Genomic DNA, 22,495 nt, shown 5'->3' on the forward strand with positions numbered 1-22,495 from the left:
TATCACACACAGGTGAAATGAAGCACCTAGTGTTAATATTTACCAGTAATAAAGCTATAACACTATCACACACAGGTGAAATGAAGCACCTAGTGTTAATATTTACCAGTAATAAAGCTATAACACTATCACACACAGGTGAAATGAAGCACCTAGTGTTAATATTTACCAGTAATAAAGCTATAACACTATCACACACAGGTGAAATGAAGCACCTAGTGTTAATATTTACCAGTAATAAAGCTATAACACTATCACACACAGGTGAAATGAAGCACCTAGTGTTAATATTTACCAGTAATAAAGCTAAAACACTATCACACACAGGTGAAATGAAGCACCTAGTGTTAATATTTACCAGTAATAAAGCTATAACACTATCACACACAGGTGAAATGAAGCACCTAGTGTTAATATTTACCAGTAATAAAGCTATAACACTATCACACACAGGTGAAATGAAGCACCTAGTGTTAATATTTACCAGTAATAAAGCTATAACACTATCACACACAGGTGAAATGAAGCACCTAGTGTTAATATTTACCAGTAATAAAGCTATAACACTATCACACACAGGTGAAATGAAGCACCTAGTGTTAATATTTACCAGTAATAAAGCTATAACACTATCACACACAGGTGAAATACCGAAGCACCTAGAAGCACCTAGTGTTAATATTTACCAGTAATAAAGCTAAACACTAACACACAGCTAAATGAACACCTAGTAATAAAGCTATAACACTATCACACACAGGTGAAATGAAGCACCTAGTGTTAATATTTACCAGTAATAAAGCTATAACACTATCACACACAGGTGAAATGAAGCACCTAGTGTTAATATTTACCAGTAATAAAGCTATAACACTATCACACACAGGTGAAATGAAGCACCTAGTGTTAATATTTACCAGTAATAAAGCTATAACACTATCACACACAGGTGAAATGAAGCACCTAGTGTTAATATTTACCAGTAATAAAGCTATAACACTATCACACACAGGTGAAATGAAGCACCTAGTGTTAATATTTACCAGTAATAAAGCTATAACACTATCACACACAGGTGAAATGAAGCACCTAGTGTTAATATTTACCAGTAATAAAGCTATAACACTATCACACACAGGTGAAATGAAGCACCTAGTGTTAATATTTACCAGTAATAAAGCTATAACACTATCACACACAGGTGAAATGAAGCACCTAGTGTTAATATTTACCAGTAATAAAGCTATAACACTATCACACACAGGTGAAATGAAGCACCTAGTGTTAATATTTACCGGTAATAAAGCTATAACACTATCACACACAGGTGAAATGAAGCACCTAGTGTTAATATTTACCAGTAATAAAGCTATAACACTATCACACACAGGTGAAATGAAGCACCTAGTGTTAATATTTACCAGTAATAAAGCTATAACACTATCACACACAGGTGAAATGAAGCACCTAGTGTTAATATTTACCAGTAATAAAGCTATAACACTATCACACACAGGTGAAATGAAGCACCTAGTGTTAATATTTACCAGTAATAAAGCTATAACACTATCACACACAGGTGAAATGAAGCACCTAGTGTTAATATTTACCAGTAATAAAGCTATAACACTATCACACACAGGTGAAATGAAGCACCTAGTGTTAATATTTACCAGTAATAAAGCTATAACACTATCACACACAGGTGAAATGAAGCACCTAGTGTTAATATTTACCAGTAATAAAGCTAAAACACTATCACACACAGGTGAAATGAAGCACCTAGTGTTAATATTTACCAGTAATAAAGCATAACACTATCACACACAGGTAATAAAGCTATAACACTATCACACACAGGTGAAATGAAGCACCTAGTGTTAATATTTACCAGTAATAAAGCTATAACACTATCACACACAGGTGAAATGAAGCACCTAGTGTTAATATTTACCAGTAATAAAGCTATAACACTATCACACACAGGTGAAATGAAGCACCTAGTGTTAATATTTACCAGTAATAAAGCTATAACACTATCACACACAGGTGAAATGAAGCACCTAGTGTTAATATTTACCAGTAATAAAGCTATAACACTATCACACACAGGTGAAATGAAGCACCTAGTGTTAATATTTACCAGTAATAAAGCTATAACACTATCACACACAGGTGAAATGAAGCACCTAGTGTTAATATTTACCAGTAATAAAGCTATAACACTATCACACACAGGTGAAATGAAGCACCTAGTGTTAATATTTACCAGTAATAAAGCTATAACACTATCACACACAGGTGAAATGAAGCACCTAGTGTTAATATTTACCAGTAATAAAGCTATAACACTATCACACACAGGTGAAATGAAGCACCTAGTGTTAATATTTACCAGTAATAAAGCTATAACACTATCACACACAGGTGAAATGAAGCACCTAGTGTTAATATTTACCAGTAATAAAGCTATAACACTATCACACACAGGTGAAATGAAGCACCTAGTGTTAATATTTACCAGTAATAAAGCTATAACACTATCACACACAGGTGAAATGAAGCACCTAGTGTTAATATTTACCAGTAATAAAGCTATAACACTATCACACACAGGTGAAATGAAGCACCTAGTGTTAATATTTACCAGTAATAAAGCTATAACACTATCACACACAGGTGAAATGAAGCACCTAGTGTTAATATTTACCAGTAATAAAGCTATAACACTATCACACACAGGTGAAATGAAGCACCTAGTGTTAATATTTACCAGTAATAAAGCTATAACACTATCACACACAGGTGAAATGAAGCACCTAGTGTTAATATTTACCAGTAATAAAGCTATAACACTATCACACACAGGTGAAATGAAGCACCTAGTGTTAATATTTACCAGTAATAAAGCTATAACACTATCACACACAGGTGAAATGAAGCACCTAGTGTTAATATTTACCAGTAATAAAGCTATAACACTATCACACACAGGTGAAATGAAGCACCTAGTGTTAATATTTACCAGTAATAAATGAAGCACCTAGTAATAACCAGTAATAAAGCTATAACACTATCACACACAGGTGAAATGAAGCACCTAGTGTTAATATTTACCAGTAATAAAGCTATAACACTATCACACACAGGTGAAATGAAGCACCTAGTGTTAATATTTACCAGTAATAAAGCTATAACACTATCACACACAGGTGAAATGAAGCACCTAGTGTTAATATTTACCAGTAATAAAGCTATAACACTATCACACACAGGTGAAATGAAGCACCTAGTGTTAATATTTACCAGTAATAAAGCTATAACACTATCACACACAGGTGAAATGAAGCACCTAGTGTTAATATTTACCAGTAATAAAGCTATAACACTATCACACACAGGTGAAATGAAGCACCTAGTGTTAATATTTACCAGTAATAAAGCTATAACACTATCACACACAGGTGAAATGAAGCACCTAGTGTTAATATTTACCAGTAATAAAGCTATAACACTATCACACACAGGTGAAATGAAGCACCTAGTGTTAATATTTACCAGTAATAAAGCTATAACACTATCACACACAGGTGAAATGAAGCACCTAGTGTTAATATTTACCACCTAAAGCTATAATATATCACACACAGGTGAAATGAAGCACCTAGTGTTAATATTTACCAGTAATAAAGCTATAACACTATCACACACAGGTGAAATGAAGCACCTAGTGTTAATATTTACCAGTAATAAAGCTATAACACTATCACACACAGGTGAAATGAAGCACCTAGTGTTAATATTTACCAGTAATAAAGCTATAACACTATCACACACAGGTGAAATGAAGCACCTAGTGTTAATATTTACCACAGGTAATAAAGCTATAACACTATCACACACAGGTGAAATGAAGCACCTAGTGTTAATATTTACCAGGTAATAAAGCTATAACACTATCACACACAGGTGAAATGAAGCACCTAGTGTTAATATTTACCAGTAATAAAGCTATAACACTATCACACACAGGTGAAATGAAGCACCTAGTGTTAATATTTACCGGTAATAAAGCTATAACACTATCACACACAGGTGAAATGAAGCACCTAGTGTTAATAACCGGTAATAAAGCTAAAACACTATCACACACAGGTTACCCTAGTGTAATAAAGCTATAACACTATCACACACAGGTGAAATGAAGCACCTAGTGTTAATATTTACCAGTAATAAAGCTATAACACTATCACACACAGGTGAAATGAAGCACCTAGTGTTAATATTTACCAGTAATAAAGCTATAACACTATCACACACAGGTGAAATGAAGCACCTAGTGTTAATATTTACCAGTAATAAAGCTATAACACTATCACACACAGGTGAAATGAAGCACCTAGTGTTAATATTTACCAGTAATAAAGCTATAACACTATCACACACAGGTGAAATGAAGCACCTAGTGTTAATATTTACCAGTAATAAAGCTATAACACTATCACACACAGGTGAAATGAAGCACCTAGTGTTAATATTTACCAGTAATAAACAGCTATAACACTATCACACACAGGTGAAATGAAGCACCTACCGTGTTAATACAGCTTTACCAGTTGAATAAAGCTATAACACTATCACACACAGGTGAAATGAAGCACCTGAAGCCTAGTTAATATTTACCAGTAATAAACGGTTCTTAACGTTTACTTGTCCCATGTTAATATTTACCAGTAATAAAGCTATAACACTATCACACACAGGTGAAATGAAGCCAGGCCTTTACTGACGAGGGCCTCTGCTACATTGCTGTTAGGCAGTGAAGAATGTTTTAGTAATTTAGTTTACTGTACATACCCAAGATTTGAATGGTACATACACTGCAAGCACAAAATATTTATTGATCAACACACCTAGGGTGTTTAATAAAATCAGTTAAGACATACCGACTTACTCCAATATGCTGCACCACAATGTAACACTAGAATATATTTCTGTAACAAAACAATATCACTAGAATCTAAGTTTGCATCAAAATTGGTCTTTAAAACAATTCTATACTTCTGGTTATTAATAGCTTTACATTGAAATTTCATTACCCATCAGTGGAAGACGTTTGATATAAAAATGAAAATCCAAAATCCAAAATAATTTTTCAATTGTATAGTAATAAGAATAATTATTACACTTGAGGTTTAGAAAGCAACACATTACAAAATACTTACATGCCTCCTATGGTAACTGTACAACAGGTCTTCTCGGGAAATCCCTGGTTGGGTGGCTGAACGTAGTCAACTTCAACTGTTACCTACAAATCACATGATTATTATAAAACAAATCCCTGGTTGGGTGGCTGAACGTAGTCAACTTCAACTGTTACCTACAAATCACATGATTATTATAAAAAAAATCCCTGGTTGGGTGGCTGAACGTAGTCAACTTCAACTGTTACCTACAAATCACATGATTATTATAAAAAAAATCACATGATTATTATAAAACAAATCACATGATTATTATAAAACTCATATGTAAAGTTAGAAATCACTACAGATATGTACTTTGTCTGTCTAATTAGTAAAGTAATGATTTAATAAAAATCAACAAGCAAACCACATTGCTCATCACATCTAGTCAGAAAAATACAACCTTTTTACTTATGTGCAAGTGACAGTAAATGTACTAGTATCAACCTCCAGTATGACAGCGGGTTTCCTCTTAAAAACAGTGTCAGAATGACCATATGTTTGACGTCCAATAGCCGATGATAAGATAAAAAATCAATGTGCTCTAGTGGCATCGTTAAATAAAACAAACTTTACTTTTTTACCCTCTAGTAAAATGCTATGAATGCACAAGGATTACAATATTTTAAATTATTCAACTTACAAGCCTGGGGCCTAATTCAAAGCTTTGTTAAGCAACACAGAATCGTCCTTTCAAGTAGTTTTGTACTGCACTGCAAAACTGCAATCTCAAGTTTAGTGAATTTGGTCTTAAAACATCGAGTCCAGAGTATTGTTATTATTGCCTTTCCTTAGCATTGGTCCTCAGATAAAATGTGTTTCAGTCCTCCACAAATATTTGTTTAACATTTTCCTTTAAAATATTGAATATCCTAATAATGTTATCCACCAGATTTGTTAATACTCTTGCAACAAACATATACCTTCTTGCCAATTAGTTTTTTCCTTAGAAATTCACGAGCTTCATACATATAAGGAATGTCATACAGTGGTCGAATTCGCTTGTTTGCATCTCGTGTTGGGGCACTGTCACCAGATTCTTGAGATATTCTGAAAGAAAAACTCATTAAAGGAGAATCTGCAAACCATCATGTATTGTTCTACTATAAAACTTAAAGACTATGCAGTTTTAACCATAGACATATGGTAGAAGACTAAGCCAAATTACAATGTATTTTATCAATGTTAATTTAACAAAAAAAGAAGTCTTTTGCAGCAACATGTTTTGTCTCTCTTTAAATAATGTGTTCATTTTACAAATGTCTGACCATCAATAAATTAAGATAAAACAGTGCACTGGAGTATTACTAAGCATTCATTCATTAACATAAGTATTTTAGTTTTGGAAATGATTTTATACTTTGATAAAATTTTCTAAGACAAAATATAAACGGACATACCGTGGTGGTCGTATACTTGCTAGAAAAATCTTTTTGAATGAATTTTCTCCCAATCTGACAACAAGGGCATCGCCATTGACAACCTCAATTACCTGTAATGGAAAATAAAGACAGGTTCACAATTACAATTACATGTTTACTGTAATGATGTAATACACATTCTTCAACATACACAGTAAGATGTGCATGTACACAATCAATATTATTTATATTCAAAATATATCTCAACTCGAGTTCCATGGACAGAATATACTTGCAGCTATAATCGAACAGATGACTAAGTAATTAAACAGATAACACTGAAGATAAATTCAGCAAAGCAGACTAGTCATTAAACTTTTATGTTAGATAAACACAGAGCAAACATTCTAGACTGACAGGAAGGAAGGAAGGGTTTTATTTAACGATGCACTCAACACATTTTATTTAGGGTTATATGGCATCAGACATATGGTTAAGGACCACACAGATACTAAGAGGAAACCTGCTGTCGCCACTTCATGGGCTACTCTTTTCGATTAGCAGCAAGGGATCTTTTATATGCACCATTCCACAGACAGAATAGTACATACCATGGCCTTTGTTACACCAGTTGTGGAGCACTGGCTGGAACAAGAAATAACCCAATGAGTCCACTGACGGGGTTTGACCCTAGACCGACCACACATCAAACAAACATTTTACCACTGGGCTACGTCCTGCCCCTTCTGTTGCGACAGATAAATAACAATAATCTGGCAAGTTATACAAATAATCAAGTACCTTTCCACTGTAATTTTTGTCCTTGTGGTCGATAGTTGAAGCCGATGGTTTGTAGTCTTTCCAGATCCTCAGTTTCTTCTCTTTGGCCATTCTGTCAACATTAAAAATCAGTGGTCATCACTGTCTTACAGCAACTTTGCTTTACTGTTATAAACTAATACTTTAATGTATCATAAATGTATGCTGTAAACATTGTGCAACATGTATAAGGAGTCGGTAAAATTGATAACCTCATTGAATTATACATCTATGAGTTAGTAAAATTGATAACCTCAGTGAATTGTACATCTATGAGTTGGTAAAATTGATAACCTCAGTGAATTGTACATCTATAAGTTGGTAAAATTGATAACCCCAGTGAACTGTACATCTATGAGTTGGTAAAATTAATAACCTCAGTGGATTGTACATTTCTGTTAAAGTAGGTCACATTTCTCCAAGTTTCAATTCTAGATTATAATTCTCTAAAACTGGATATAATAATAAACTCACTTTTCTGCTGCTCTTAGTTTTTCTGGCCCTTGTGAGACGACCCCCATACTCCAGTCAACACACCGAGCGAAACCTTCCTTCAACAGCAGCTCTCCTATGTTACCGTTCTGAAATATTATACATATTATATTAGAGTTATGAAATAGTATACGTATATTACCGTTCTGAAATACAATATGATGAAAAGAACATTACTTTCAAAAACATGTACTTGTTGAAGCTTGTTTTAAGGTAACCAATTGTAATGAATAACTAAAAGATATAGTACTAAGTTAAACCTGTTAAGCAGCAACAGAAATACCAAAAAATGGAAACAACTGAAAACAATCTTTGGTTAAATGAACAAGTTTGAGATCTAATTGTAAACTGAGACCGACAGAAAGCTGAGAACAATGAAACCCAATATAACAGTGCAACTAACGGGGTGTATACAGTGAAACCCAATATAACAGTGCAACTAACGGGGTGTATACAGTGAAACCCAATATAACAGTGCAACTAACGGGGTGTATACAGTGAAAACTAACGTAACAGTACAACTAACGGGGTGTATACAGTGAAAACCAACGTAACAGTACAACTAACAGGGTGTATACAGTGAAAACCAATGTAACAGTACAACTAACGGGGTGTATACAGTGAAAACCAATGTAATAGTACACCTAACGGGGTGTATACAGTGAAAACCAATGTAAAAGTACAACTAACGGGGTGTATACAGTGAAAATCAAAGTAACAGTGCAACTAACTGGGTGTATACAGTGATAACCAATGTAACAGTGCAACTAACGGGGTGTATACAGTGAAAACCAACGTAACAGTGCAACTAACAGGGTGTATACAGTGAAAACCAACGTAACAGTACAACTAACAGGGTGTATACAGTGAAAACCAACGTAACAGTACAACTAATGGGGTGTATACAGTGATAACCAATGTAACAGTGCAACTAACGGGGTGTATACAGTGATAACCAATGTAACAGTGCAACTAATAGGGTGTGTACAGTAAAACCCAATGTAACAGTACAACTAACAGGGTGTATACAGTAAAACCCAATGTAACAGTACAACTAATGGGGTGTATACAGTAAAACCCAATGTAACAGTGCAACTAATGGGGTGTATACAGTGAAAACCAATGTAACAGTTCAACTAACAGGGTGTATACAGTGAAAACCAAAGTAACAGTAAAACTAACAGGGTGTATCACTGTTCCCAGCAGATTCTGGTTGGACACGCCCTCCAGAATGATCTTCACGTCTCTCTGTAGCAGGCGAGACTCTGTAAAGAATTTAGCCTCTTCAGCAAATGGCTCTGCTACTTGCTTGCCTTCGTCATCCTGCTTAAACATTGGACACTGAAAACAAAAGAAAAACATGTGAACAAAACAATGCTTTTTAATAGCTTCAGAAGTATGTAAACAGACAGACACCAACATGAAAACAACAAATTATTTATTCATCAATGAATATGATCAAGAGATAAAAAAAATTTTACAAAATAAAAGAATGAACCTACTAAGAATGTAATGCAGGTTTTAAAAAAAACATTTTATCAATATGTACATGTAAGTTTTGAAAATGAAACTGAAATTGTGTTTTGGAAGGAGGGAGGAGGGTATTTGTATGTTTTATCTTATTACCATATAACCGGAAATTTTCGTGGTCTTAATTTTTCGTGGTTTGGGGTATAAAAACATTTCAAGGTTTCTTATTTTCGTTGTTTGCCAAATCTAAATTGAAAGTGATTTTATTTTCGAGTTTTAGCAAGTCTAGTTGCGAGAATACTTGCTATTGTTGATTAAAGTTTCACCTCAGCTGCCAGTTGTTCGATATCACCGACGTGTAAAGTTAAACAATAGAACAGTCACCTGTAGTCTAATTGGCCACTGTGATTCCCGGTATGCTATTCGACAGCCAACTGATCAGTCTTTGATTTTGTGTAAAGCCAATTACGACGTATGTGTGAACAAACCACTTAAGGACGCCATGAAGTCTAATTTTACCACATGGTATTCAAAGCAGGTTTCCCTGGCTGTGAAAGACGACCAAGTTGTAACGGACATCAAGATCGAAATGCGTACTTCGGCGATAAAACGAATTTATCCAAGGTGGATTATGAAAGTTATGGCAGAATAATAGAATTAAAAATACGCCAGGAAATGTGGAAATCTGCATTCATCCACCCCAGAATCTCTGATGCAGTGCGGGCGGACATTGACAAAAACAATATACGAAATTTAAACATATTTCATTATATTCTACAAACAATGAGATTCACGCAATAACTTTTTAAAAATTCTAACTTGTTTTGACTATACTATTCTCGTCGTATCCGGTGGACTGCGCATGACAGGAAATAAAATGTTCCGGTAAATTGTCAGTGTGTTATGGTTTTCACAATAAATATTTTCGTTAGAATTTGTTGATGTTTTCAAATATTTTTAAGGATTTATATTTTCGATGCTGACTACTTACCCTAGAAACCCACGAAAATAAAAATCCTCAAAAATTTCTGGTTATACAGTATTACATCGAGGTACCAATAAAATTTCAAAACATTTCAAAGAATTTGTCATTTTTAAAGAACACAAAACTATCAAGATCGACAAAAAAATACTGTGGATTTATATTAAAATATTTACGTCTATTTTGTTCAGTATTGTGTTATGATTTGTGACGCAAGTTTCAGACATCGTAACACAATTTTAAAACATTAAACACAAAATGTTCCTTGAAGACCTTGTGGAAATATATTTTGAAAATTGAACTTCAAGTCCGATTTATCAAGTAAGAGTTTGAAGCCTGGTATGCATGTGGATATATTGCCAGCTTGAAAGTGTACAAGACACAGTGATATCTGCTGAATAAAGAAGCTGTCAAAGATGATTACTATCTATAAAGCCTTACCTTTATGCCCGATATCATCACTGTGACGTAATGAAAACTTGGCAGTATGAAGGCTCTCACTGTGCACCCGTCACGAACGTGCTCAATTACAGCTGGAAGTATGGACAGTTTCTCAGTATTTCAAACAACAATTCTAAAGATTTAAATACCCCTCTGCCATAAATTTATTCAGTGTCACTAATAATTGCATCTACAGATGTTCTTCTCAAACCATGTTTAAAAAACCCAACCCAAACCGTAACAATTAAACTTTACGGAAAATTAAATTAACATTTTAATTTATTTCACCTTTTTAAACATGCATTGAGATGATCATTCATAGATGAAACTATAAATCAAGTTTCAATGAGGTAGGACTTACAGTTTATTAGAAATGGAGCTAAACACAAAACTTTTAACAATGAGCAAAAGTTGACACCGTTGCCACTGCTGTTGCCAGAAAAGTCATACCATATCTTACCTTTTTACTTCGTAAGGGTGAGACAAAAAAAACCCCAAAAGACCGGGAATCTTTAATGTCGTAAAGAGAATTGTGGAACACTACTGAGAAATAATTGTATTTGCACTGTTCCCCATCTAGATCTAAGCAAAAGCAAGAGTGAACATTTTTAACAAATTTCCTTTTTTGAAACAAAGACTTTTAAACAACAGTCAAGAATCCTAACATGCAAATTAGATATTGAATGACCCACATGTTCATCTAAAATTCATAAATTTAGCATATTAAGTTCAAGTCTTAAAAGATAAAATGTAAAAAACACTGTATCATCCATCAAATATAACATGTAAGAACAGTACTGTAAGACATGTTATATTCATGGTGTACAAAGCCAATCTAATGGTGCCAGAATGTCTTGTTGTCGAGCTTAATACTTGCAAATACAAAGTAAACCAAAGCATATTAAAGAAGGTTTACCATTAAGTGGCTTGTTATGATGTGAATCAACAAAGTTGCGTGGATTTTCTAGCGTCCATTTATTATCTCTGATGTGATCGTTAACATTGACATCACTCGCCCATTTGCCTTTCCCAGCAGTCTTTGCTGCTTCTTCAAGCTGAACCAGTTTTTGCTGACCTGGGCTAAAAACACAAGATATTAACACTGCTTATAAAACATACAAATATATTTTTTAAAATTACATTGTGAATGGCAGGTTCGTATGATTCAGATAGACAAAAGGCTGAACAAAACTATTTTTAAAATGTGTCACATAATTTAAGTATATTGCAGCTAATATAGTTTTAGCAAGTGGTTTAAATTGACTGTTATAACAATTACTGATATATCTGTTAACCATGGGTATGCAATGTAAAATTTAGAAACATAGTAAACTTGAATTTAACTGTCATTAATAAATGACTCTAGTAGGAAGGCAGACAAGCGAAACTGTTCCCCCTACTCACTCGTCGGTCTTGAGTCCCCCGCGCCGCACTTCCACCAAGCCGGTGTTGATCATCATCTCAGTCATGTTCTCACCACTCATGTCTGAAAATATGTTTCATTTCATAAAATTCACATACATATTCACACATTCAAATAAATTAAAGGCAAGAAATGTCAAAACAAAGCAACCTGTGAATGTTGATACAGAAGTATCTTCTTCCAATATCAAATTAAATTAACCATAGGCATTTGTTTAAAAAAAACCTAAAAATCTATTTGCCAGTTGTTGATTATATTCATAGAAGACCGCTAACCCAAAGTGGTTTGCTGTACTCAGTTCCTCTCCACAATGTAGTTCAACATAATGATGTCTACATTTATTTCCAACAGTAGCACATATGAAGACATCAAATGTATAATGAACTGAACCATTTGTCAACTTATTTTCACAAGCCTGTATACCTTAAAATATTGTTACCTTTGCCCAAGTAGACACAGCCATATTCCCTGCCAGTGCCAGGAGCTTTATATTCAACTGTGAAAACAACCTCTCGACCAATCAGCTTTTTCCTCAAAAGTTCTCTGGCTTCCCATGCAAATGGCTACAAAGAATCATAATAAATGCATAATTTAGGCACATCCTCAAAACTAAACAAAGTAAAACAAAACATGTATAAGTTATTAATCATCAATAAATGTAGAGGAGTCGACCTAGACAAAAGATATGTTAAAAATGAGGTCAACTTCGACTGAAAATGTAATCATCTTGTTTTTCTCCTAGCCAAACAAACATAGTGTATCTACTATATTTTAACAGAGAATCTAATCAACTTGTGGTAATATTATGTCGCGATTTTGACTGAGATAGTTGGTTCGTGATAATTTCATATCGTGTTCAGTCCCTGAATTACAGTATAATATTTGTAATGACCTCATCTCTAGTTTCTGCGGATCCTTCGACATTAGGATTGGCTCGCCGTGCTACTTTAGGGGCCTGGATATTGGAGAAGCAGACTGTTCGTTCTGGAGGAGGTCCACCTTTTGGCTGGCCACGAATCACCACTGCATCGCCAGACAATACCTGCCAATACAAATACAGAATGTAATGTATATAAATGTAGTGTTTGCCCTAGATATTTGTCAAGGCATGGAAGAATCTAGACTACAAACAAGTGTGGCATTTTCACCATTTTCTGGGCACTTTTGTGTTTGCTTTAATAAATGGATGACAATAATATATTTTCTGAATGTTGTATAAATGCAACTTTAGAATTAATTATTGAAAGGGCTTGTTCCAGATGATTCATACCCTTTAATTTCAGAAACCTTTTTGAAATACTGATTAGAATCAACCAATCAAATTTATTTTAAAATTATTCTTCAATATGTACAAGTAACTATGTTAAACCCAATACACTTCTTAATGAGGACATTGACTAACATCTACTAGGTCATTAAGCCACAAAAGAAGCACCGCAGCTTCTGCCTACCTAATTCCCTATGTAACAATATCAAGTGCAGTACTAGGGTACAAGGCAAATAAATTATTATTTTCAGTATTGTGTACTGACTACACATATAACTGATGATTATCGGTTTCAAACAAATCAGTAATTCATTTCTTGTCACCAAATTGTCATATGACACTTTTGCCAATAGTTGTGTGCTGTTAAGTGTAGTAGTAAGAGACACTGATTTATGGAGTCCAAAGGCATAAGCTCTAGTATGTAGTCCTACTGGTCCAGCAACTTTAGTCAAATGCACATACACGTTTGTAATAGAAAGATGATTCAGATGAGGTCCTTTAATAAACTACTGTGAAATCCTTTAATTTAGTTGGTTTAAACTTTCATGATGTTTCTAAACACACACACACACACACACACACACACACACACACACACACACACACACACACACACACACACACACACACACACACAAGTTCATATTATATGAATAGGTGTATTATATTTTCATTGTGTGACCACCACAAACAAACACGATTTTACAGTATACATAAACCTCAATATGAAATACTTTGGCATCTTGTTATAAATACTTTCAACACCTTAAAAAATATAATATAATTTCAACATGATGCATCTTTAATTTTGCTTTATTGTAATTTTATGTTGGTAAATATGTATACAAATATTTACATGCATTAGCAGATTTATAGTTTGTAGAATATGTATATAGGCTTTGGAACTACAGACGTATCTGTTTTATTGAAAATGTTTACATATGGCGGTCATCATTAAAATATAAAATCCAATATGGCAAACATATTACCTACTGGTTGATTCACAGCTCATGAGAAAAGGTTTTGGAATCATGGTTCTACGTGCCTTAGAATCCAAGATTCTCAGTACAAATTGTAACGGGTGGCAGCCATTTTGAAATTCAAAATAACCATCACAGGGGAAAATATTAATATCTGTTTTTAAATAGACACCACTAAGCAATAGAAAATTTTCATACTTATCTAAAAAGTGAATGATTTCATTGATATTTAGGCTTTACAAGTACCCATTGAGCTATTATATATACAGTATTTGTGATTAAACATGCTTCTTTTATTGTTCAACATATTCATATTTTTTTCAAAAATAATGATTAATATATAGGCCTACTTATTATAATTTTTATTTTTTAATTATTATTATTTCCTTTTACATTTATTTATATTCAACTGCATGTGTTAACTATAATAGTTATGGTATGAAGTACCACACTGTGCTAGATTGTCTGCCATGCTTTTTTGTAGTTTTGTACAAAACAAAAGTCGATACTATCAGTTAATCGACTACGTAACCTGGTTAATTGCATATGATCGAGCTGCACTGTGGGTATGCAAATAAGGGGATTTGACTGTAATAGCAACACATAAATAGTAATAATATTGTCTGAAATATGTCATTTCATATCCTACACTTTTAAATATGATACAGAGAGAAATAGTTAATTGGTGGCCATTTTGAATTGTGACGTCACCTTGCCAATAGGGGTTACTGCCAGGCTGGTCCTATATTAAGTTTTACTCTACACATGATATCCTAACTGCGTGCAAAGTGGCATGTCAGTATCACATTTTACACTATTATACCATAACTCTACTACACTATCGAAACATTTCACCTCAAGACTAATGGAGTATTAAGCTATAATTAGATTATTAAAACAAGCATTCTGAGAGAACTGCTAAAGCAATACATGTCTCCTACCAGGCCCAACAAATGTTCATATCTCCTATGTTCAAGGGTCATAACTGTCAACAGTGGGTAAAATGCCATGAAAGATAAGCTTCATCTGTAACAGTATATGATAAAGCAAAATAGAAAATTTAATTTTGATATTTTCAGGCATTGTACACACACAAAAAAAGAAGTCTGGAAAACAAATGTTTGTATCTCCTACATTAAAAGCTGAAAAATGGGTAAATTGCTGTGAAGGTCCAACTTGATCTGTAACGGTACATGATAAAGCAATACACAAAATTTCAGCTCAGTATCTCAAGGCATTGTGTAAAAAATCATCCGGAATACTATATGTGGGACAGACGGAGGGAGATGAAACCTATAGTCCTCTCCAGTTGGACCAGTAGAGGACTGCCTTGAAATGCATTTCTGAATATATACAACTCTTTACCAGCTAATATTAACATAACTGTTAACACTAAAAAGACCTTGTTCCAAAATACTGAAATCTGAAGTCAGGGGCACAGAAATGGAAAATATTTCTGAATCAGAAAAAAATCAACAAAAATGTGCTAGCCCGCTATAATTTCTACTAGTCTGTCTGCCTATAGAACAATATAAATTTTATTGTTTAACAATATTATTATATACACGGTCTTCTCTTCAAATGAAAACCGAAGTCGTCTGTTGTCAATGCGGAACATGTATTCTAGTGTACTTCGTCATTATTCTGAACCATGTGTTTGAATGGTTTGGAATTCTGGCACGACTAATGCGAAGTCACAGATTCTATATAAAACAACAACATAATACATTTTTTTTAAATTAGTAAAACAAAAAAGATAGATCGCATGTCGGACCGATATTTGCATTTTTTAACTTGTTCGTCAGAATTTTTACTAGCATTTGCCGAGTGGCGAGTACTTTGTGCACCTCCGTAAAGGCCTGACAGTGTATCAGTACATAGGATGATAGGGTTGAAGCTGGATTCCACAAATTGTTAGCAACCTGGTGCATTTAGCATCAGAATTTGTGGCTACATATAAATTACAATTAACCAAAAAAATATAACAAAACTAAAACTCTTTAAATAAATGAACTTACTGTAATTCGGTCGTGAACTGATGCACTGATTGGGTGGAAATGTTATATACATTTATTAATCTGTAAATTTTTTTAATTTCCCAAACAGTTAAATTTCTTCATGCCAGGTATAATCTTTTAGCATTTTATTCTTAAAAAATGAAACTAAAAACCAATTTCTATTACCTTGCTGCATATTAATATAATATACAACCATTTTCATATATGAAGGTGTCACCCCAAAACTAGGATGGAGGTGGCTTCAGCAGGAAAGGTTGGTAGTGAAAGTTTGTTTTGTTTTAACGACACTACTAGAGCACAATGATTAATCATCGGCTGTTGGATATCAAATATTTCAGGGCTTCTAGATCATGGTAGCCCCACTCCCATGGCTACCGTATATCTTCGCCTATAAGTCGATTTTTTTTTCACCCAAAAATTATTTTATAACTTGGGGGGTCGACTTATAAGAGGGTAAAAAAATTTCACCCAAAAATATTACCGTTTTGGGGATTATTTTACAAGTTTTATTGTTGAAGTATGCCCTGTATTTATACTCAAATATGTTAATTTGACACATTTATTTTTTATAACCATTTGGTTTTTTGGGCATTAGAACGGTTTTGGTTATGCGAAAAGGCGTGCGATGTCGCTCACATGCCAAGACAACAGTCCACTTAGTTAAAATAACAGTCATCACTAATAGCTAAAATGTAAACAATACTAACTACCTGTTGCCTGAGTTTATTTTGAAATCTGCTCACTGTCATTAATGGTTGTTCAAACAATGTCTTGTCGGTGATTAACGTCATGAATATTACTGAGCCTTCCCTTAAAATAACTTAAGACTGATCTCTGCAGTTCACTAGACCAATAGGGACACACATCATTTGGTACAAAAACCTTTTTTATCATCAAATGCCCTAAAACACAACTCATTACAATCGCACAACTCTGCTCAGATTTGGACACAGCATGAACTAGCCTTCTAACTAGACCCCCTGCCACTTAATAATATTTATTTATTTTAATTAACCAAATATCGAAGAACAGACAAAAGACAATAGAACCTGTTACACTACATGTACTTTATTAAACAAGAGTTGTAGTTTAGTTTTGTTTTGTTCTGATGTTAGCGTTTAATTTTATGTACTTTATTTTTGCTGGTCAACCAGACTATGTTTTTATTATACATATATGAACATGGAAATAAAGTTATTGTATTGTATTGTATTGTGTACTTTCCAGAGTTATCCTCCTTACATGTATTAATATGGCGGCAAAACATGTGATTAACCGATGATACATGTACTTTCAGTTTTATCGTTGTGATCTGTTGTCAGTGTTTATAAATAAAGTTGTTGTCAGTGCACAAAACCATGCTGTACAGTGCCATACGGTAACAGTCAAACAGCTTTCATTATCTACTAAGGGAATATTTCGTTTTGATGCTATGTAGTTTGATTGGAATATTATTACGATGTACAAAACGTTAAAACCGAAGTTTGTAAAATAATTTTCTTTTGTTCAAATATTGTACATTATTGTTCTCATGTGCTGAAAGTAAGAAATACTTCAATATTTATAAGTTGTTTTTCATGGGTCGACTTATAAACGGGTCAATAAAAAAATTGGTTTTCATGGCTTGAAATTAGGGACTCGACTTATAGCCGAGATCGACTTACAGGCGAAGATATACGGTAGTGATATTCAATGTTGGGCTAGTAAATAACTACTACTGTCATGCCCGACGGTTAGTGATTTTTTTTGGTTCAAATGTTGCAGTTAAGTCTAATTTGTGAATATGAATATCCTGAGCTCACCCCTAACCCCCCCAAGTGTTAGTGTTTTTAAGCTCTATCTCCCTCTTTAGGTGACATATCTGATTATTACTATTATTTAGTAAAATTGTATACACTTAAAGTAAAGTGTGGCTAGTGAATTTTTAATAGTGGCTAGTAATTTTTTTAAATCACTGATCCCATGGCTTGTGGATTTTATAAAAATTCTAGAAGCCCTGTATTTGGTAATACTGAAGACTAGCAGTGAAATGACTGGGGTTAGTGTTGAAACAACTAAACCATTTTACACTTTGTTTCAGTCAATGAACTACTCCGCAAACTGCCTAAAGGTCAGGGAACATTTTATTTTTAAAACCTTGATTAGCGATATTTCTAGTCAGTTGAAAATTGACTAGCTACTACTGTTCAATGTTTTCAAATTGTGTAGCGATCTCAGAAACTTGTGACGCGATATTGAACAAAATGTCCCCTGAAGGTGGCTCTGTATAACTGATGATGATGCCTTTATGCCACCAGGTTTCTGGAGAAAAGCAAAAGCTGGCTGTGATTTCAATTGTAAATTTCTTGATTTCTGCTGCCAAGGATCTGTACAACTTTTCTGTTTCTTCATTTGATGAAACCGACAGCACCCCCTTTCAATAATGTTGCAATTAAATATGTACATGCCAACAGGTTTCTTCCTGTAGTGTGTGTATTAGTGGTTACTATTTTAAATATTTGTTAACGGCGAACTTGAAAATGATCAATGTTTAACATAAAACATAGAATTATTGTTGTATTAGAGTGGGAATATTTGCTTACCTGGCAATTCCCTGTTTTCGTTATAGACTAAATTATCTCTGGTTGAGAGAGTGATCATAAACTGTCCAAATGTCCATCTATGATCTAAAGTCCGAACCAAAATGTTAACAACTACCAAAAATTGCTCTCCTACCTTTATTTTTCGTTAGATTTTACTCACATTTTGTCCAGACAGAAATCTAGGAAAAACCATTGCAATGACAGATTCCACATATTAGATGATAACCATGTCACCAATATCGACTTCGCTGAGATCCCATACGCCAGTAAGAAGAACAGAAATATAACACATTGAATAGGAATAAGTTGGAGCCAAAAACTGCGGAACCGGAAGAGGCCTATTTATTAGTATGATCGTACTAATAGCACGATCACAACCTGACAACTCAAATAGCGTTCAAAGAACCAATGTTGGAGTGACAACTTTTTTCTTTCTCTCTTCTGCCACTCCTGTTTTGAAAATCAAAATATTGTTCTTGCATATGTATTATGGAACCGGACTGTCTGGTCTGGAGTAACACAACAAAATATTAAAGGAATTTAAACATTAACTGTAAACTAAGGAAATGTTATGTACTTTTATGTTGTACTTATTCAATGTTATTTATACCAAAAATCGGTTACATAGTCATCAAGGTGTCCAGGCTTGACCCGATGACGTCTGGACTGTCAAATCGGGTGAACGTTATTTGGGGTGCTCTCTATAGACGTTTTGCACGCATCATCTGGAACAGTAGGATCTGTCTCTAATAACACACCATTATCATAGGATTGATCAACATCAGACAACAGCTCAGGAACAGGTGGTGGATTGGGTGGGTTATGAAAGGTTTGGACTTCATCATCAGGCAAATCCTGAATGGTATGAAGTGGTTTGCTAACACTGATGACGGAACTGGGAACTTTGAAGCTCGCTGTCACGTACTCTATAAGAGGTACTCCTCAGTTGATTGCCTGTAAATTTGGCTATGTTTAACCATGTGCCATCCTTGTGAACAACCAAGTACCGTGGTCGACCACAAGTCTTTTGACGATCATTTCACAAGTATACCATGTCACCTATCGAAACACTAGGAACCTGGGGTTGGAGGCTAGATGGTGTCTTCAACTTTTCACTGAATTCATGGTTGGCTCATATTTTGATCACTGATCAACTTGTGATCATCAACAGGTATTTGGTCGTTTGTGAACTGGTCTCTGTGAGTCCACATTTCTCTTGAAGACAGACCCCGGGAGCGAATTCGTGAATTAAGTCTGGCTGTAACAATAGCTAGAGTGAGAGAAGAAATGCTTCCACCATAAGGATCATGTCGAACAAGTTCTTCTTCTATCTCTTGAACAGCTTTTTCCGCCATTGGATTTTTGTTTGGATTCTTAATCCTTCCTAATTCTAAAGAAATTCTTTCCTTTTCCAGTAGCTTATCCTTTATTAAAGCCTGGAATCCAGGAGCAGGGTCAATACGAACAACTGCAAGGGGACCGCTGAGAGGACGGAGTTCAACACATGATCGAATCAAAGCGTCACATAATGATTCAGCACGTTCATTTTCAATCAACATGTTGTAGTGAATGAGGTGACTGTTTCTCGAAGGACGAAGATCAGTTGTCGGTTACGTTTGATAACATCAGCTGCAAATGTGGATCCAGTGACTTCAGGAGGTGGACATGAAGTTTCTTGGATGACGTCTGAGAAACTTTGGTTAAGGATGCACAATGATGACAACTAGTGGAAGTGAGGGTAATGGCATCATCACAATCCAATGCATAGAAATAGCGCTGGAAAACCAGTTTCATTTCATGACAGGTTGGATGACCCATTTGAATGTGTGGGATGTAGAGGTTCATGCCGTCGAACAACCAACAAGCCATTATTGGATATAGAGGCAACTCTCAAGTAACGCTCGACATCCTTAACATTCGTAACCTTCTTGGATGGACGTGTACCATGGCGTAAATGAGCGTGAGTACGCCTCAGTACAGAACATTCCTCCTGAATATGTAACCATACAGTTCGGCTGGTGAATGGTAATTGTGCCGCTCCCTTTAGAATATCTTGGATGTCCACTTTGCGAACAGTAGCATTCTCGAACTGTCTGACGAAAATACAAATTTGGCATTCAGTTTCGCTACAAGCAGGAGCATTGCGGCTTCTGAAGTCGGACGGAACATTAGCTGCATCTGCCAAGTGCATTATGGCAGCTTGATATCGGCTTGCTGTAGAGAGGAATGTTAACGTACGTGGGCTCGTGGAGAATTCACCCATGGCTAGTTTTTTGTAAGCCTGGACGCAGGGCTTACTATCTGTGAGGATGACTGTGTTGGCTTTGGACTGTATAATATATGGACTAAAGTGTTTAGTGGCGGATGCAATAGCTAGTGCCTCAATTTCACAAGATATCCATGTATACTGACGAGCTCTCAATTTCGCACTGAAAAAGCCTGCAAGTCGAAGCTTGCCATCGCGTGTGATGTACATTGTAGCACCAATTCCATGATGTTTTGTTGAGCCATCGGTGACAATCCATAGCTGATCATCTGGCCTAGGAATCACTATGGATTTATGGTGGGCCAGCTCTTTCCGAGCGCTATAAAATGCTGTCAATCTGTCTTCTGACCATTCAATCTTGTCCTTGGACTCTTTGCCTGCAGTGATGTCATCTAGTGGAGAAAGAATTGATGCGCATCCAGGTAGAACACGGGTGAGTACCTTGTAAGCACCAATGAATGATCGAAGACCCTTGATTGTAGGTGGTACAGAGCAGTTGACAAGTGTATCAATCCTGTGAGAGTTTTCCGAAAGTGAACCTGAATTCCAAGTCCATCCTAAGATGGTTGTGGACTTCGGACATATGACCGTCTTGCGAGGAGAGAGATGGAGGTTGGCCTTTAGTAGACAAGCAAGAACGCTCCTCCAGTTGTTTAAACACCTCGTTGATTGTATTGCCACCACAGAAAAGACCCTCTGCAATTTTCACAACAATACCTTCTTTCAGTAATGAACCGAGAACGCGACACAAAAGTTCCTCTAAGGCAGTTTCCAATCCTGGCATGCCCATAGCAGATGTGGCATAGACTCTGACACCTCTAAACAGCATTACAACACCGCAGAACTTCATGGAGTCTTTGGACAACGGTATCTGGTAAAAAGCACTGTTAAGATCGGTGGTAATAATATGTCTCCACTGCGCAATTTTCCTCAGAGTAGAATCAATGTCTGGTAAGAGTGAAGGTTGGGGTTTACTATAATGGCCAACATCAGCAAATGCAGTTACAAGGCGTGTTCCTCCGTTTGGCTTGTTCACTAGGAAGGAAGGGTTGACATATTCCACTGATATGCCTGCATCTTCTGGGCCCATGGCACCATTGTAGCCTGGAATGCTTGGACTGAATACGTCATCAAATTCAGAAAGCAGA

The 22,495-nt window shown here is 35.2% G+C and overlaps 1 protein-coding gene across 1 annotated transcript in view; it reads right to left on the minus strand.

Moving 5' to 3' along the window:
• LOC121370180 (staphylococcal nuclease domain-containing protein 1-like) overlaps window positions 1-22,495 on the minus strand; it is a 40,829-nt gene that overhangs the window by 14,681 nt on the left and 3,653 nt on the right. Inside the window, exons 2-13 of the mRNA XM_041495294.1 lie at window positions 13,127-13,276; window positions 12,674-12,797; window positions 12,216-12,297; window positions 11,728-11,891; window positions 10,812-10,903; window positions 9,101-9,259; window positions 7,901-8,007; window positions 7,409-7,499; window positions 6,647-6,738; window positions 6,170-6,296; window positions 5,226-5,308; window positions 4,758-4,809 (exon numbers count right to left, since the gene is read on the minus strand). Of these exons, the coding sequence (XP_041351228.1) occupies window positions 4,758-4,809; window positions 5,226-5,308; window positions 6,170-6,296; window positions 6,647-6,738; window positions 7,409-7,499; window positions 7,901-8,007; window positions 9,101-9,259; window positions 10,812-10,903; window positions 11,728-11,891; window positions 12,216-12,297; window positions 12,674-12,797; window positions 13,127-13,276 (1,323 nt within the window). The remainder of the gene's footprint in view (window positions 1-4,757; window positions 4,810-5,225; window positions 5,309-6,169; window positions 6,297-6,646; window positions 6,739-7,408; window positions 7,500-7,900; window positions 8,008-9,100; window positions 9,260-10,811; window positions 10,904-11,727; window positions 11,892-12,215; window positions 12,298-12,673; window positions 12,798-13,126; window positions 13,277-22,495) is intronic.

This window comes from Gigantopelta aegis, chromosome 4, assembly GCF_016097555.1.
Source record: "Gigantopelta aegis isolate Gae_Host chromosome 4, Gae_host_genome, whole genome shotgun sequence".
Taxonomy (NCBI): domain Eukaryota; kingdom Metazoa; phylum Mollusca; class Gastropoda; order Neomphalida; family Peltospiridae; genus Gigantopelta; species Gigantopelta aegis.